The sequence below is a fragment of the Amblyomma mixtum genome, chromosome 3 (genome assembly GCF_055824585.1).
Source record: "Amblyomma mixtum isolate Tamu chromosome 3, ASM5582458v1, whole genome shotgun sequence".
NCBI lineage: Eukaryota > Metazoa > Arthropoda > Arachnida > Ixodida > Ixodidae > Amblyomma > Amblyomma mixtum.
This window is the reverse complement of record NC_143014.1, coordinates 257,952,850-257,971,563: the sequence shown is the minus strand read 5'-3', so window position 1 is coordinate 257,971,563 and position 18,714 is coordinate 257,952,850. Positions and strand designations below refer to the sequence as shown.

The window sequence follows — 18,714 nt, the reverse complement described above, 5'->3', positions numbered from 1 at the left end:
GATAACACCAATTGAGATTATTCTTTAGAATATAATTAAATAAGACCAGGTATTCACAAGTAATTATATTAAACAAATCAGAGCAATTTGCAAAGTAATCACAAGTAATTATATTAAACAAAACAGAGCAATTTGCAAAAAGCCTGATTTCAACTGGATGAAGAAAACTAACAATGTTTATACATCTCAAAAATAACAGGAAAGCTAGAATATATCCTTGGGGGACACCAGAATAGACAGGAACATTATATTAATGAAGGTCAATCCTAACAAATTGCATTAGGTTAGATAGTAAGCTAAACCACAATTAACTACAACGTCAGGAAGACAGCCTTGTTGAAGCTTTGGAATCGACTTAGGATGGGGGACGAGGTACCATTCTTTACTGAAATCTATAAGAATGATATCAATCTGGGAGGACTTCTCAGGGACGAATGTGATACTAAAATCCAATGTTAGTTGCACAGACATCGACAAGATCTGCAATTGCAGCTAGAAGTGCTTAGCACAAAAAAAAAAATGCACACATTCAAAGCACATACCTGGTCCCAGCACCGCATCGAAAGCACCGAGAGCCTGCACAGAAAATACATCAACAAAGTCAGCAGGGAGAACCGGGACTTGCAGAGAAGGTGCAATAAGTATAAGACAAAATTCCATTATTAAGAGACAGGCCTACCGGACTAGTATACCCCACTTTTGTCACTCTTCCGCTAATGAATATCTGTTGTGCCAACTGTGTGCTCATTCCGTTGCGTACGGAAAGCGGCACACAGGAAACCAGGGTCCCATCCAAATACAAAAGTGGTTTGGTTGGTTTTGGTTTATGGGGTTTAACGTCCCAAAGCGACTGAGGCTATGAGAGACGCCGTAGTGGAGGGCTCCGGAAATTTCGACCACCTGGGGTTCTTTAACGTGCACTGACATCGCACAAAAATGCGCAGCACTGTTCACTCGGCACAGTCTACCGGCCGTACTTGCCCAGCAAATTTTCCCTCAATCAAAATCCCTTTCTTGCGTTTCATTGCATATAGTACTATCATATTCTTAACAAGCATGATGCCCTCAAGCTGACACCTTCACATATTGCATCACACATTTGTTACAATCATAAGGTTGGTTTTATGTCATGGCAGGAAAGCTTACCTGCAGTTACGCCGAGTCTAACCACTCCCATACCACATGCTATGAATTTTTAAACGTAATATCGAATACATGACAGATCTAATCTCCAAGCTTCGTATGAATGCGGCGCATACTGTTCTTTCCCAGGAGAAATTTTAACAACTGCATTCCCACGTGCTGGCTGACCCTAACTGTATTATTTGATAAACATGTTACAGAAGAGAGCACAGAGCCTCCACTAGGCACCGAATGTCACTTGCTAGCTCCAATCACTGACCATATTTCCAGTCCCAAGGTAGACGATTGTGTGAAAATGTTCGCGAGCTATATAAGGTAGATACGACAGACTTAGAAAACGATAAAATTGTTAATGAAAAGAAATGCAGAGGTAAGCACTATTAGCTGAGCTGGCTACAGCCAGAACACTTGGTTTAATAATAAGAGGAGTTCCAAAGGACAGAGCACGCTGATTGGAAAAATTGGTGTTTCTATTCTGTAAAAGCAGTACTTCTCTTCTCTACACAACCTTCATCCATGTCAGACTATTCTTTGAGGAGGTGGATCTGCTTTTGAAAGCACTCATGAAATTTTTCTTTTAGTTGGCATTGAAAGCTCTTGCATCATGGTGCAAAGGTGCAGACACTGTATTTTCAATCTATGTAGCCTTTCAAATACACGCTGGCTACCACTTCGCTCCACCCAGACAGTCACGGAATTGAGTTGCGTGCTCTGCCCTCTGCCCCAGCCAACGATTTTGACTCCTTCAATCTTCCTCGTCTTGTTCTGTGCCACGGCACACCTCATGAACTGCAGAGTGACTATGGATGCGTTTTTCTTTCGAATGCTGCTGAAGCAGCGCTCAAAATCATTCATCGCTCCACTACAGCGTGCCACCCTCAAACTAATGGCATGACCGAGCTCTTCAACCGCACCCTACGCAACATCCTCGCCATGTACACTGGCTATGCTCACCCAAACTGGGAATAGGCCCTTCCTTGTGTCACGTAGAACTGCAATAAGGCAATGGATACTACGACAGGCTCCTCTCCGTCTTTTCTCTTCCTTTGAGGTCGCGAGCCCACGTCTACCATGGACACCATCCTCCAGTATAGCAGATGCCTCTGCAACTAGTCTCCTTTCCGCAGCCCATCCGCACACTTAAGAATGCCGCCAGCTTCAGCATTCGTTCACCACTCAGCACCAAAAACTCAGGCGGCATTCTTCAGTGTGCGGATGGGCTGCGGAAAGGAGACTAGTACAAATAAGATTTTTTTTCTTTCTTTTTTTGCCACTGTCTCGCAAACTGTATACGGGTGCAGAGGCCTTCGTCAGGCAAGTCAGCCTTTTCTCTCAGCTCCCCCTTTTCCATGGAAAGAGAATAAAGAATTGGATAATTTTTGTAAAAAATTATAAAAGTTAGGGGGAAAAAAAAGAGGTTGTATATGCAGGTTGTAACACAATGATGCCCCAGAACAATTTGCAACACTCAATTTTCTAGAAAGAGTAAACAGAACAACATAACAAAGATTTTCTTATCATAATACATAATTGTCAAACAAAGTAGCATGAATCATAGCACTCACCCAGTAACTGCAAGGAAATCTCGAGCGAAATATTACGGAAACTGAATGATACTACTTATTAAGTATTGTTCTAGGTTCTCTTTGGACCTTGATGTGGAAGAATTGAAATGAAGTGGCGGTAATTTATTAATGGCTGCAGGAACTTGGTAACATAGTGTCCATTTACTATAATAAGACCAGATTTTAGGAACCAATTTTTGCTGCATTCTGAAGTGCTATGTTAAGGAAGAATTATCAAAAATAAAAGCATATGATCAGTTTTTGTGAATATGTTCAAATAGTCTGAACAAATATATCTCATCTACCTTCAGAATACTGCATTTGATGAACAATGGCATTGTCCAGAGGTTCTGTGGTCGGCTGTGATTTCCCCAATTGCTCTCAATGCTTTCTTTTGCATCGTTATTAATTTTTTTGTAATTACCAGAAGTTGCAGTTCCCAGACGAGAATGCAGTAACAGGTTTTGGAGTAACTGTGCATAATTCATTGATATCTTTGGCCACGTAGGTATTACGCCAGCCAATCAGTAAAGGCAGCCAACCACTCTGCTCAGACTGGCAGCAAGTTTCAAATTATGTGTATTCCAACATAGCGTCTCGCTGAACCAAACACCAAAAATTTGTGACTCGAAAATCTTCTAAATCGCAGTGTAACCAGAATAAACATTAAGCAGATGTCCTTCTATAGTGTTAATAGGCCTGAAAATTAGGTAGAGCGTCTTCGAAAGATCTAAGACAGTCTGTTTGTATGCAACCAGGAGGGAAGGTGAGTTAGAAGGTTAACGCATTTGCCTTGTCTTCAAGCGGGCCCAAAGCTGGATCACTGAAAAAATTGTGTCCCCAGTATACATTACCACGTCTGATGAATCTGTCATATTAATATATCATTAACACAAGTTATCAACAGAAGCGGCCCTAAGATCGAGTCCTGTGGCACACATCTTGTGTGATGTGGAGCTTCTTCGAATCATAGGAGTATATGTGGACATACTGAAAACTGTTTGCGAAATGACTATCAAACAGGGCTGCAGAAATTCCATGCACACCATAACAATTGATAGTGGAGGAGAACAATACGATAAACGCAGTCAAAAGCATTTACAAAGTCTAAAAACAAGCAAGCCTGCATTTTCTCGCTCCGATGTTATCAATAATTTTCTATTTAACTGTTAGCCGTTCTTTTTCTGTAGACCTTTCTTCAAAATCACATACTGTGAATCATTCATAATGTTACATTTGGCAATGAAATTTTGTGACCCGCGGTTGGTGGCGCCTTCAAATATTTTAGATAAAATATTCAGCAAACCTCCCCAGTGAACTATATTGGTGAGGCCATTGAGTCTTCTTTGGACCATCGTCACTAAAACCACTTAACGGTGCACGTTGCATGCCTCAAACTTTACTATGACCCACTTGTTCTTTCTGCCCTGCAAGTATGGTTTACGGCGGTTTAACGTTCCAAAGCAACTCGGACTGTGAGGGACGCTGTAGTGGAGGGCTCTGGAAATTTTGACCACCTGGGGTTTTTTAATGTGCATTGACATCGCACAGTACACGGGCCACTATAATTTCACCTCCATCGAAATTCGACCGCCGCGACCGAGATTGAACTCGCGTCTTTCGGGTCAGCAGCCGAGCGCCATAAATACTGAGCCACCACGGCGGCCCTCCTGGCTAGTTTACTTCTGCTTCAAGTGCCTGTGTATGTATGCACGCATACCACGCATTTCAATGGTTCATCTGCTGACAAGTATGCATCCATCCCTTCTATATTCTTTTTCTTTTCCCTTCCGCAATGTGATTCACCTGCCACATAAACGTCGTCAGGCCTTTGGCTGCAATTACGGCACCCACTGCTAGCTTTAAACATCGCCGGAAGGCACAGCAGCAGCTATGGTGGTCGTACTAGAGCACTGCAGAGAAACCACACACAGTTCATAAAACAACTCACCATATGGCCTGCGCAGGCTCCCCTTCCCCAAAGTGTGGATGAATTGACCGTGTTTGGAGAAGATGTAGATGCAGCAGTCATCTTTTACGGCATATTTCCCATCCTCCATTGCTACGACCGCTGATGGACGACAGAATGCCTCCTTTGAGCCGCCTGAATAAAACAATGAGTAATAACAATGGTCTGAGCCAAACAGGAGCCCAGTCTTCTGCAGTTCAGGCAAACCCTCGCACAGTCAACAGGCCTCTAGAATTTCGCGTTCATCGAAATTCGATTGCCACCAGCGGGATCGAACCCGCACCTTTCATGTTAGCAGCCAAGCACCATAACCACTGAGTCACCGTGTACACTGTGGGGGAAATTAATTACATAACATTACATGGCTAGCTGATAGAGAATTAAATATAGACTGCCGTGAGTGTTTGCTGCATTGAAATTTGACTATACACACATTTCATAAAAATCAATACAAGAATTTCTGCTGGTAAAACAAGTAAACGAAAATTACGCTTATTGGAGTCGTACCACGCATTGTAAAACGCGAAGCCATGCAGTTAAAAGCAACAAGGATTCCTGGGTTCATTTACGATGCCTGACATGATACGTTTCCACAAAAACTTTTCTAGCGGCTGAGAGCAGATACTGAGCACCCTCCTTCGTGGTCACTGCGTAAAGACCCTCAATCAAGCTACTGTGTATTATGAATTGTGTTCACAGCACCAGGAACCAGTTTAGCGCTGCTAGGCCAAAAACAGCATTTCACTTCGCCTAGTGCAGTCGAATCTCGATACGAATCTAACAAGGTCGTGAGCAAATTCGCATAATCCCAAGCATCGTATCACCTCAAAAACAAACAAAATCGGTATCGAGCATCATGCGAAATGTACTCACACAGATTTCAAGCATCATGCGAAATGTACGTGCACAGACTCGTTTATGGCTGACAGTATTTATTTACGGCCACATGCTGCCACTCACTGCTCCTTGTGCGCACAACCTAGGAATTGCGGAGTCTGTGATGTGTGGGCCGAGTGCCACTGCTCGCAGCTTGCACGTACATATCCGTAATGGAGTGAGGAAGTCTTTGGAACATCCGAAATTAACCACACTGTTCACAATGCACTCGAGTCGGGGAATTTCCCGAATTTGTATCATCCCTAAATTAGCATCAACCGCATTTGTAGTACCTAGTATACGATGTGAAGGGGAGAGATGTGGCCCTGAGTCATGGCAAACTTCTCGAAGGTACAGAGTTACACAGAGATGGCTAGAGAAAATGCTGGCATCGCAATCATTCATCCACTTCAGAACGAGCGGCAGTGCAGCTTTACTTCTCTGGGCAAGTACAAGCAAAGCCCGAGAATAAGTACGTACTCAGTGGTACGAATACGACTTTTTCCAAAAGATACTTTCTAGGGATGCTTCACTAGTTTTCAAACGTGGCAAATACAATACACGTTCGACTGACAAAAACACTACATTAAATATATATCATCGGCTCAAAGTGAGGAACACCACAGTGCAGCTGCATTTTGCTTCAGGAAGTATCATGGGGCTCTGAAAAATGAAAAGAGCCTAAAAGCTCAACTTGAGTTTTTTTGTTTCCACCAAACTGAGCGTCGTCAAACTGTCAAGCCATATTTGGAAAAACATGCAGAACATACAGAAATGATCCCTTTTTTCATTCCAGTTGTATTGTTCTACTCAATGTGTTCAGAGTTATTTGTTGTACCATCATGTCATCAGTGTTGTATTTTATTTCATAAATTTCCATTTAGTACTGTAACCTTTAACTAAGAGCACATTTTAGCAGATATATATATTTGTTGTCCTACTTAATGTACCTCATGCCAGTTGTTGCGATGTGCTCTTAGTAGCGCTTTTTTTTTATTGCTGCATAGAACTCGGTGCGTTCTAAACGTGTAGTTTAGTTTTTTAGAAGGAAATTGCGGTGTTTCCAAACATTCCGAACTAAGTTGGAGGTTTAGGGCCCTGTCAAGTACACCGTACTTTATATCCTCGGCATTTTTGTTTTCTCTGTATTGAAACCTGAGAACAAATAATGTGAAAGTGAAATTAAAAGGAGGCCTATCAGAGAAAGATAACAACACGCTTAATGATGTTCCATTGCATGTACTAGTATACAGCACACAAAAGTGTGCCTCATAGGGACGTAGTTTACCTATTGCCAGCACTCGAAGCAAGTGGGACTCTCGTGTCCTACTGAATACACCAATCGAGAATATTCTTTGGAGTATACTTAAGTGAGACCAGGTATTCACAACAAGTAATTACATTAAACAAAACAGAGCCATTTCTAAACAGCCCGATTTGAACAGGATGAGGAAAACTTCAACAATGTCGTCGTTACTACATATAAAAAATAACAGGAGAGCTGGAATACTTCCTTGGGAGACACCAGAAGAGACAGGAACATTACCTGAATAATTGTCAATACTAACAAATTGTATTCGATTAGATGGCAAGCTAAACCACAGTTAACTATGATGCTAGGAAGACCAACTTGTTGAAGCGTGGGAATTAATTTAGGACGGGAGACGAGGTCCCATTCTCTTTACTGAAATCTATAAAAATGATATCGATCTGGCAGGACTTCTGACGGACGGATGTGAAACTAAAATCCAATGTTAGTTAGTTCAACAGACATCAGCAAAGTCTGAAATTGCAGCATAAATGCTTAGCAGAAAAAAAAAAGAGGAAATGCACACATTCAAAGCACGTACCTGGGCCCAGAAGCACATCCAAAACGCCGATGCCCTGCACCGAGAATACATCAACAAAGTCAACAGGGAGAACCGGCACTTGCAGAGAAGGTGCAGCAGGTACTAAAATTCCATTACCAAGAGACACGCCTACCAGTCTAGTATACCAAACTTTTGTCACTCTTCTGCTAATGAAGATCCAATGCACCAACTGTGCTCTCCCACTGCATACGGAAGGGGCACACAGGAAACCCAAGAGTCCCACCCAGGGCTACAGAAGTGTGAAGCACTGTTCACTCGGCACAGTCCACCTGTTGTACTTGCTCCGCAACTTTTCTGACAACCAAAATCCCTTTCTTACTTTTCATACCCAAATTTTCACATTCCTTTGTAACTAGTCCTATCATATGCCCAACAAGCACAGTGCCCTCAAGCTGACACCTTCACTCACATATTGCATCACACATTGGTTAATATCATAAGGTTGGTTTTATGTCATGGCAGGAAAACTTACCAGCAGTTAGTCCTAGTCAAACCACTCCCATATACCACCTGCTATGAATTTGGCTTCGGCCATATCAAAAAGTAGCAGCCACAAATGGGATTTAACCCTGTGACTGGAAACAGCAAAGTCACTGAGATAAAATTGTAGATTTTTATGCCACTGAAAAGGTTCTAGGGTGCATGTGCCATGAATGCTTACCAGGTGAAGGTTGTGACCTAGCTCAATAGGTTGTGATAACTATTGAGCTACGCCGTAGAATGCAACAATAGAGTGGCACAAATTAGCACCCCAAATGCTGCCAGGTGCTTCTCCATAGAGAAATCTATTCCATTCAGTGGCTGCTAAGTGCCTAGACCACCATTTAGTGCACAGCTGCAGGGCCATGGGCAAAGCTCAGCCCTCTAGCTGACAGGCTAGCAGCAAGGAAGCCCTGGAGCTAAAGCCACATCAGGAAAAGCTTAGGCAATCTTAGATTATTTTTTTTTTATTTTCTACTCATTTGCAGTTTCGCAATGCCTTCAGGAATAAGTGGTAACATTTCATGGCTCTATTCACAGCATTCGCAGAGATCCATCAGTCTGGATGAGCGACAAAAAGCAACCAGCCCTGAAAACATCCCCTGCTGGTGCCCTTCTATTCCTGAAACTGCAGAGCACAATGCCATGCATCGACATTGGCAAGCCAGTTGAAGCAGGGAGCTCTAGAAGACTGAAGCAGAAGAGTAGAATGTGCCCACGGGCATGTTCTTCTCTTTTCTCGCCTAACGTGCTATTTGGGGGGGGGGGGGAGGGGGCGAGGTTAACTAATGCATTTACACGGCTATGTATGTCGACTGAAATTAAGTTGAGCCCCCCCACACACCGCATGTCAGAAAAAAAAAGCTTGCCCGAAGGCACATTCCAAAATGAAAATGCATTATTCACTGGACTACTCGAACACCCTTGCGCCATCGTCCTCACTAGTGCTGTCGTCATCATCACTGCTGTGGTCCCAAAGCACGCGGTTGTTACGTTCTCATCCCATGAAATCCATATAAACACATTTACGAGAATAGCAACCATGCTTAGGCACACGGTGCAACACAAACACATCCAACAGAAAAGTCGTCATACTTATAGCTATACAAACAGCAATCTTAATGTATGCTTTGATAGCGCCTGTCATAGGCTGCATTCCATGCCTAGGCAGGGATTTAGGAACACATATGTTTTACAACAAATTGAGGTGGAAACAAGAGATGGTGCACAGAAAGCGCTGATTATATAAGAAACTTCACTGCAATGCAATTAAAAATGCTTTTCATGTTCCGCCACTGGCACATTCCACAGCACATCCACAAGCAAGTCAATATATATTCCCAAAGCTCAGCCCATTAGCTCACAGGCTGCCATGCGGATATCAGAAGGTGGGATTAGGCAGCATAGGGATACTGTTCACTCCCTCAAGGAATCAGTGGGCTTTTGTCACTTCTCCTATTCTGCCATCCGCTTCATGCTGTGATTGTGGCCATGCCACCGCCTAGGTTCCTCAGCTGAATATAGACTGGCGGTTGTGTGCACGTGGCTGCTTAGGAATGGCTCTCCCTCCACGCAGCCCTCTGGCTCCAGTTCTCGGCCAATGCCTCTCAGTGCGAGGGAAGTGGGCGCGTGGCGGACAGCAGTGCGGGAAGCATAGCTGATTGAAGAGAAGCCTGGCGTCGGCAAGTGCGATAAGTCGGTTCTCAGTTGGAAGCGAACGCAAAGGGAAATACTTTAAGCAAACGCTTGGATTAAAAAAAAAAAGGCAATTCACAAGAACTGAATGGCATATGCCAACAAATTAGGCTTACAGAATTCACAAAGGCAACTGAAATAAAAATGAAGTGAAAACAAAAAAAAATGCTTTCAAATGTGGGCCTTCCCGTGGACGACACATAGTCAGTGTTCCACTGTAGTCATATTTTAATATAAAAGGTCTAGCCTTATCAGTTTACCAGCGCACATTAACCTGACATTAAAATGAACATAAAACTGATTTCTGCGAAGCTTTTGAGAGTAAAGTGCAGACACAGAGCCAGGGGAGCACTACCTCCCACTGACAGGCATGAGTCGCATGCGTAGAACGCTACTCCGAACCATCAGCCCAGGTATCATTACTGTAGCTGAGTGCCAGATCTTTGGAAGATCCTCATTTTAACTTATGATTACGTCACGTTTGCTAGTAAACCGACCTAGCAACCTGTTTTACGTTACACAGTTTATTCGTGCCGGTCATCGGGCGTGCATCTTATCATTCATACTTTCATTGCAGTATGCATCAGAAGAATTTACCGTAACGCAGCTAATTTGTGTCACAGCATGAAAAAATGGGCTGCATAATCGGGGCAGCGCTAATCCCAAGTCCTGTGCAGGCCCCATGCAATGGCCACACTGTGTCATAACTGTAGAAAAAAGTGCAGCAGTCACACGTGTACATAAGGTAAATTAAGGTTAATTTAAGGTTGCCTTAAAGGGGCAACATGAGTAAGGTCGCATGCCATATGTCTATCCCTGCTCTCTCTCTGCACTGCGGTCAGAAGAAAAACCCGGAGGAATCACTTTAACTGCACACAACGTAGGTAAACTAAAATTCAACCCATCCATTGATTCCCCAGATATGTGAGCAGAAGAGTATTCAAAAGTTCTATATTTAGAGCACTGCTACCGCATCGTGTTCCAAGAAGTTAGATCAACGTGATATGCGAAATTTGCGGTACCTCTCGCCAAGACCGCAACGACATCGGCTGGGCACGCTGGACTCACCTGCCACAGGAGCCACCGGAGCCACCGGGCTGAAAGTGGCGTTGATTTTTACACCGTCTTGAGCTGGTCTTGAGCTGCATGGTGCATCCCATAATTATTGACAATGTTCCTGGTTAACGGATCGCGCCACAAGCAACGGGTGTCACACAGTACATGCAATGTCATCGAAACTGACTGCAACATCTTTAAGCAAATACACAGGTTGTTTTGTATTCAGTTGGTTTTTTCGCACCATAAGATGGTTACGCTTTCACGCTCTAAACACAGGGTTAAGAGTCTTTTGCACTACAGCACTTGAAAATTTGTAACAATTCCAATTTATACAAAACGCTACGTTCTAACAATCTGTGACACAGGATGTTTCTCCTATTGCTTAATTTTCGCTTTGGAGCAAGCCATTCGGTCTGTAGGTATCATCTACTTGATTCTGAAGATAAGAACTACACAATTGATTTCACTTTTATGTATAACTTTTCTCCAATCCTATTTTTTCTCTCCGATGCATTTAACATCGCAGTGGTGGGGAGGATATATCGTTTTCCTCTAGACTTTCGGCGCTCTCCTTGAAGCATGATGCCTCAAAAATTGCAGAAACCACATGAGAAACACATGAGGAACACACGAGAAACACAATCAATACACCACTCTTTTAGGCCAATGCAAGCAAGTCTGCTGCAAGATTTCACGCACCTCTGCAGAGGCAGAAAGCAGTTCAACAACGCTCTATGCCAGCTTCCCCCCGACCACACTCAAAGCTCTTTAAATTGTTCAACTAGCCACGTTCGTGCAAGTAAATGATAAACATACATAAGAGGGTATTGGCATCACCTATTAATCACATGGTCTGCCAACAGTTGTATACTGCCTCCTACTGCTCCTGGACAATTATGCAAAACGTTTCTCGCATGGCTGCAGTAAGCCACTCTAACCCTCATTCAGCTCATGGACAAGAAAAAAATTTCTGGTTACATTTTGAAGTATTGCTCAAGAGAGGCTGCGCCTCATTTAGCAATCCAATGGAACAAAATGCAAAAATTGCCCTAAGACTGGAAGAGACATCCAACGTGATGCAAATGTTTGAAGAAGGTGAATGTACACACATGGACTAATATCGTTAACTTTCACTTGCTGCAAGATGCTCGAACACTTCATGAACTCTAACCTGGTAAAGCACTTCAAGGAAAATATCTCTTTTACCCCCACTCAGCATGGGTTTCACTTCAGTTTATCATGCGCAACACAACTAAATGAACTCGGATGGGAACCAGCACTGCGCCACAAGCTATAACACTGGGCATAGATGCATCAAGATCAGGTGAGCAATAACAGCGGCTGGTTGGCAGTTCATTGTACACAAAACCACAAGAGACTGATCACTGAAACTCCAAGCCATATTTGTGCGTCGTCATGCTTTAGCTATCACCCCAGCGTGGTTTTGTGCACAAAGATTTCAGGAGCTTAGAGAAGAAATGCTGAGACAGTTCTAACTCGTCGCTCCCGTTGAGCAATACATAGCATTTAGCGCCTAGATAAGCTTATTAAAAATATGCCTCCCAAGATAACAAACTAATTTGCACATGACATATCTGCAACCAGTTTAAAAATTGATCAACAAGTACTACATGCACTTATTTGCACAATCCACTTTTGAAAAAATTGCCACCCATGGGCACTCCAAAAGATTCTCGTGCACATGCTACTAGAAGTGCCTGAAGGCTTTGTACTTTCGCCACTTTTATTCGTCGCGTTGTAAAGGCCAGTGTCAATGGCGCCATTAGGTGTCACAATGGAGCACATTGGAACAGACTGGGGAAGACAACGAGGTGGTGTGGAGGAAGGGGGACTGGGAGCAGGAAGTGGTTGTGCATGGTGCTTGGTGCGGGTAGGGAGGACTGTGTGAGTAGGGAGGACCACCACACTCATCCTTATCGATCCATGAAGCTCGCATTATTAGCCGAATGCAGTTTAATCTCCTACATACACCAGCCAAACGTCATCTATACCGGTACACTTCCACACGTAAGTGCCTAAACTGTCCACACACACATGCAGACATAGAACACTGCCTTACACAGTGCCACGCAGCCTTCCAGTCCCCCGCCTATCCTTTCCCCCCACCCTCATCGAGGCCCATCTGGCTCGCCTCCCTGGATCTGAGGCTGCAACGTGCCCTCGTCGCCTTGGCCCAGGATGTACTGAACGCATAGTAGAAAGGATTTTCTAATAAAAGAGTCACACCACCACGATCACTTACAGGCACTCACACAGACAGGCTTTGTGCCTCTTCCAGCCTCCCCTTAACACAATGCAGGTGAGCCACACGAGGTCTGCACAAAATTTAGAACTCAAGACTTAAATTTCTGGCCAAACAAAAAGTGACACACAGATGCATGAAAGTCATGCTCCTAGAATGAAACTGTTCCCCTGTATAAAACATCTAAAGAGATTACATATAGTAATTCTTTTCAGTCACCACACATACTGCTTACTAAAAATCAAATTTGAGCCTACGCACATCGAGGGCCACTATTAGCAGAGAAGCTTGAAATGTCGCGTGAGCTAGGGCCTGCATGTCACTTAAGGCAGGAGATTTACTTATTATCTGGCGGCTGTAAGGCATGTTTACAGGAATGCACTCTTAAGAAAAATGTCTCGAAAGGCTCTCTCGTAGCGCAGTAACAGGCATTGGAAATGGAAGTGTTTGCATGATTTTTCTGTAGTATACCCACCACTCAATGTCTTGGCTAGCAAGTCAAGCAAATGATGATTCGAGGTGACATTTCTGATCATCCTCTTTTTTTGCCAGCACCAACTTACAACAGAAGTCTACGCCATGAATCCAGCCAGAATGCATCAGCCACTGTACCCAGGAGGCAGTGGCACACGCTAGAGAGTCACAATTACCACTGGGCTAATTGCGACTGGCCAACAGCAAATGTGCGGTAAGTGTAGTGAAGCACGAGGAGACGATAGGATATATTTTATGGCAGAACTAGTCTAGATGAAGAATGGCTCGAGCAATTTATATGAGGCGGCAAATACGTTCCTGCTGCCCTGGTAATTCATGCTAGATACATCATGATCAAAGAACAGCCTCCCATCTTTTTTTTGTTTGTTTGCTTGCTTGCTTGTCCGATCTCTTCTACAGCATTAAAGTAGGTGACACGTTCAAAACGTTCGCAGCACCGGATTCCGCGAGCTTACCGCAATGGTGTCACCCAAAAGTGCCAACGACGACGGCGCTCTGGCATGCTACCCCTAGTCGTCACTAGGCATCACTTGTTTCATATCGAAGCCACAGCGGATGCTGTTTTGAATTGACCAAAGCTTATACTAAATGGTCGACTTATGGCACTGCCTTAGTGACAACATCACTGTTTCATATTAAAAGAAAGATATATGATCGCTTTCAGTGACACCTCAGCAGCGAAGTTGGCTTGCAAGCAGATCAGGTCAGTCGCCCTGCAATGGCGGCAGCTGCTACACGGCTGGGAGCATAAAACTAGCTTGTATTGCAGCTATTACTCTTATCAGCAACTCGGTACAGGTCAACGATCCTCATGGAGGACTCATTTCTGGCATTCCCGTATTCCAGGTCTTATTATTTACGAGAACAACAAAGTTTAACACCGTTTTCTGACGCTGCCACTAGGGATCTGCCGTAGAGATGTTTCCCTGGCGCGGTCGGCTTGCGGGCAGCGCGGCCATGTATTTGGCTGTGGAGGCAGTGCCATCGGACGGCACTCTCAGTGTTCCAGTATGTGCCGCGAACACCTTGCGCAAGCACCAAAGTACCATCCGCTTAAATGACTTACCAGGCTCTGCGATCCTAAGCGCCGGAGGCTGCTCTCGTTGTAGCGAGGCCTGAAAAGGAGACATAGTGAATCATTGATAACGATCAATCAACAAAAAAACTTTTATAGTAAATCTCACGACACTGTGCCATCTGCACTGCTAGATATTTGCAAATGTCGCTTCGCTCCGGACCACCGCATCACTTTGTTCGTTCCACCGCAATCCAGAATGGTGGCGAATCTTGTGAAAACGGCGAATCGTGATTCGAGATAACCGCAGTTAAGTTTGGTATCCATAGTTAAGCATAACCGCGTTTAGACTGCCCGTGTGACTGCAGGTCAACCAACAGCAACGTTTCAGCATCAGCAACATTACAACCAATATCAAAACAAAAATAGTGGCTGACAGTGCAAGATGGTCATCTGCACATGTCATCTGTTAAGTACGATCGTCGGCTAGACTTGGCACATAAATTGCAGCGGCAAGTTCGGGGTGCGATCATTATGTGGGGAATAAAAAATTTTAATTTTGCCAAGAAAATTCAGGAGTGCAATCATTACGCGACTAAACACAGTACATATCTTGTTCTAACCATAAGCTTCTTAATACTTGTGTAAAAAAAGTTTGTTTTCATTCCTGATTGGTGACCCCTAGATTCGCCTCTCTGAGGAAAAAAGAATCTGCAAACCAGCTCCACACTGAGGCTTGGTTTACACATACTGCAGTAGTTCACAGTCCCAAATATAGATGCTACAGAGTTGCAAAGTGAACGAAGGCATACAAGCAAGAATACCTACCATGAAAGCCAGCAATGTGTTTGTGGCTAAGGCCTCCATGCGCTTCAGTCAAGGTCATCGACCTGAAAGATGTAAAAATAATGTATGAGAACGGAACTGGACGATACAAAATAGATTCAGCAAAGCAATGAACGGTGTAGCAAGCACACTACATTTATCACGAAAGCAGTGCACCGCAATTTCATTTTGTTGTGTTAGGTATTAGAGTGTATAAGCAATTGAGGCCATCAAGCACCAACCACAGCTAAGGTTCAGTGGTTTGTTTTTGTGTTACAAACTAACACATCCTAATTAGATGATCCGGGGTGGCCGTGAGCTGCGGTGTAGGTCACAGATGCGGCTCGGATCTGCGTGGCTATGGCTGTGGGGTAGGCCAGAAGCTGCAGCTCCTGTTAGACCCCTATCCTGGGAACCTCCACATGCCACGGGTGTGGCCATAAAAATTTTAAAAACTATGAGGTAGAGTCAGGTCGCATGCCATATGTCTAATCCTTGCTCTCTCTCTCTCTGCTGTGAAACGAAAAACCCAAGAGATGAAATCTGCAACCGACGGAGTTACATGTTCGGGAGGAATCACTCGAACTGCATACCACCTAGGTAAACTAAAATTCAACCCGCCTAGGACTTCCCACAGGTGTGCGCACAGAAGAGTATTCAAAAGTTCTATATCTAGAACACTGGTATCGCATCGTGTTCCAAGAAGTCAGATCAAGGTGATATGCGAAATTCGGGGTAACTCTCGACAAGACTGCCCAGGCATCGGCGGGCCCCGCTGCACTCGCCTGACACCAGAGCCACCGGAATCACCGGGCTGAACGTGGCGCTGATTTTTACGCTGTCTTGAGCTGTGTGGTGCATACCGTAATTTGCGTCAATGTTCCTCGTTAACAAATCGCGCCACAAGCAACGCGTGTCACACAGTACATTCGATGTCATCGAAACTGACTGCAACATCTTTCAGCAAATACACAGGTTGTTTTGTATTCAGTTGATTTTTTCGCACCATAAGATGCTTACACTTCCGCGCTCTAAACGCAGGGTTAAGAGTCTTTTGCACTACAGAGCTTTGAAATTTGTAACAGTTCCAATTTATACAAAACGCTACGTTCTATCAACCTGTCACACAGGATGTCTCTCCTATTGCTTCATTTTCGCTTTGAAGCAGGCCATTCGGTCTGCAAGTATCATCTACATGATTTTGGAGATAATAACTACACTATTAATTTCACTCTTATGTCCAACTTTTCTCCAATCCTATTTTTTCTCTCCTATGCATTTAACATCGCAGTGGTGGGGAGGATATATCGTTTTCCTCTAGACTTTCGGCACTCTCCTTGAAGCATGACGCCTCAAAAATTGCAGAAACCACATGAGAAACACATGAGGAACACACGAGAAACACAATCAATACACCACTCTTTTAGGCCAATGCAAGCAAGTCTGCTGCAAGATTTCACGCACCTCTGCAGAGGTAGAAAGCAGTTCAACAACGCTCTATGCCAGCTTCCCCCCGACCACACTCAAAGCTCTTTAAATTGTTCAACTAGCCACGTTCGTGCAAGTAAATGATAAACATACATAAGAGGGTATTGGCATCACCTATTAATCACATGGTCTGCCAACAGTTGTATACTGCCTCCTACTGCTCCTGGACAATTATGCAAAACGTTTCTCGCATGGCTGCAGTAAGCCACTCTAACCCTCATTCAGCTCATGGACAAGAAAAAAATTTCTGGTTACATTTTGAAGTATTGCTCAAGAGAGGCTGCATCTCATTTAGCAATCCAATGGAACAAAATGCAAAAATTGCCCTAAGACTGGAAGAGACATCCAATGTGATGCAAATTTTTGAAGAAGGTGAATGTACACACATGGACTAATATCATTAACTTTCACTTGCTGCAAGATGCTCGAACACTTCATGAACTCTAACCTGGTAAAGCACTTCAAGGAAAATATCTCTTTTACCCCCACTCAGCATGGGTTTCACTTCAGTTTATCATGCGCAACACAACTAAATGAACTCGGATGGGAACCAGCACTGCGCCTCAAGCTATAACACTGGGCATAGATGCATCAAGATCAGGTGAGCAATAACAGCGGCTGGCTGGCAGTTCATTGTACACAAAACCACAAGAGACTGATCACTGAACCTCCAAGCCATATTTGTGCGTCATCATGCTTTAGCTATCACCCCAGCGTGGTTTTGTGCACAGATTTCAGGAGCTTAGAGAAGAAATGTTGAGACAGTTCTAACTCGTTGCTCCCGTTGAGCAATACAAAGCATTTAGCGCCTAGATAAGCCTAGATAAGCCGGGATGTAGGTCGGGAAGACAGGTCGGTGCCACTTGCCCGGTGCGCAGTGGCGGTGGCGGTCCGGGGTGTCGGCCGGGAAGACTGGTCGGTGCCACTTGCCCGGTGCGCAGTGGTGGCGGCGGGTCTTTGTGCGCAGAGCCTGCTGAGACCATGGGTCCACGCCTTTCTGGATGTTTGAGCGTGTGGCTCTGCGACTCCGAAGACAACACTGTGCTCTCCCACTGCGTATGGAGAGGGGCACACAGGAAACCTAAGAGTCCCACCCAGGGCTACAGAAGTGTGAAGCACTGTTCACTCGGCACAGTCCACCTGTTGTACTTGCTCCGCAACTTTTCTGACAACCAAAATCCCATTCTTACTTTTCATAGCTAAATTTCCACATTCCTTTGTAACTAGTCCTATCATATGCCCAACAAGCACAGTGCCCTCAAGCTGAAACCTTCACTCACATATTGCATCACACATTGGTTAATATCATAAGCTTGCTTTTATATCATGGCAGGAAAACTTACCAGCAGTTAGTCCTAGTCATACCACTCCCATATACCACCTGCTATGAATTTGGCTTCGGCCATATCAAAAAGAAGCAGCGACAAATGGGATTTAACCCTGTGACTGGAAACAGCAAAGTCACTGAGATAAAATTGCAGATTTTCATCCCACTGAAAAGGTTCTAGGGTGCATGTGCCATGAATGCTTACCAGGTGAAGGTTGTGACTTAGCTCAATAGGTTGTGATGGCTATTGAGCTACGCCTTAGAATGCAACAATAGAGTGGCACAAATTAGCACCCCAAATGCTGCCAGGTGCGTCTCCATAGAGAAATCTATTCCATTCAGTGGCTGCTAAGTGCCTAGACCACCATTTAGTGCACAGCTGCAGGGCCATGGGCAAAGCTCAGCCCTCTAGCTGACAGGCTAGCAGCAAGGAAGCCCTGGAGCTAAAGCCACATCAGGAAAAGCTTAGGCAATCTTAGATTATTTTTTTTTTATTTTCTACTCATTTGCAGTTTCGCAATGCCTTCAGGAATAAGTGGTAACATTTCATGGCTCTATTCACAGCATTCGCAGAGATCCATCAGTCTGGATGAGCGACAAAAAGCAACCAGCCCTGAAAACATCCCCTGCTGGTGCCCTTCTA

The 18,714-nt window shown here is 44.2% G+C and overlaps 2 protein-coding genes across 5 annotated transcripts in view; both read right to left on the bottom strand.

Annotated features, from left to right (window-relative positions):
• LOC149354516 (uncharacterized) overlaps positions 1-10,741 on the bottom strand; it is a 36,397-nt gene extending 25,656 nt beyond the window's left edge. For 2 of the 3 annotated variants that reach the window (XM_089583351.1, XM_089583352.1), the window contains exons 1-4: positions 10,668-10,741; positions 7,404-7,437; positions 4,660-4,812; positions 543-576 (exon numbers count right to left, since the gene is read on the bottom strand). In XM_089583351.1, the coding sequence (XP_089439477.1) occupies positions 543-576; positions 4,660-4,768 (143 nt within the window). In that variant the 5' untranslated portion in view covers positions 4,769-4,812; positions 7,404-7,437; positions 10,668-10,741. Of the gene's footprint in view, positions 1-542; positions 577-4,659; positions 4,813-7,403; positions 7,438-10,667 lie in introns of those variants that run through there. The other variant, XM_089583353.1, reaches the window with a different exon arrangement.
• LOC149354515 (uncharacterized) overlaps positions 10,704-18,714 on the bottom strand; it is a 42,196-nt gene continuing 34,185 nt past the window's right edge. Inside the window, exons 10-13 of one of the 2 annotated variants that reach the window (XM_089583350.1) lie at positions 17,612-17,796; positions 15,260-15,321; positions 14,483-14,531; positions 10,704-10,741 (exon numbers count right to left, since the gene is read on the bottom strand). In XM_089583350.1, coding sequence (XP_089439476.1) covers positions 15,314-15,321; positions 17,612-17,796 — 193 coding nt within the window. In that variant the 3' untranslated portion in view covers positions 10,704-10,741; positions 14,483-14,531; positions 15,260-15,313. The remainder of the gene's footprint in view (positions 10,742-14,482; positions 14,532-15,259; positions 15,322-17,611; positions 17,797-18,714) is intronic. The other variant, XM_089583349.1, reaches the window with a different exon arrangement.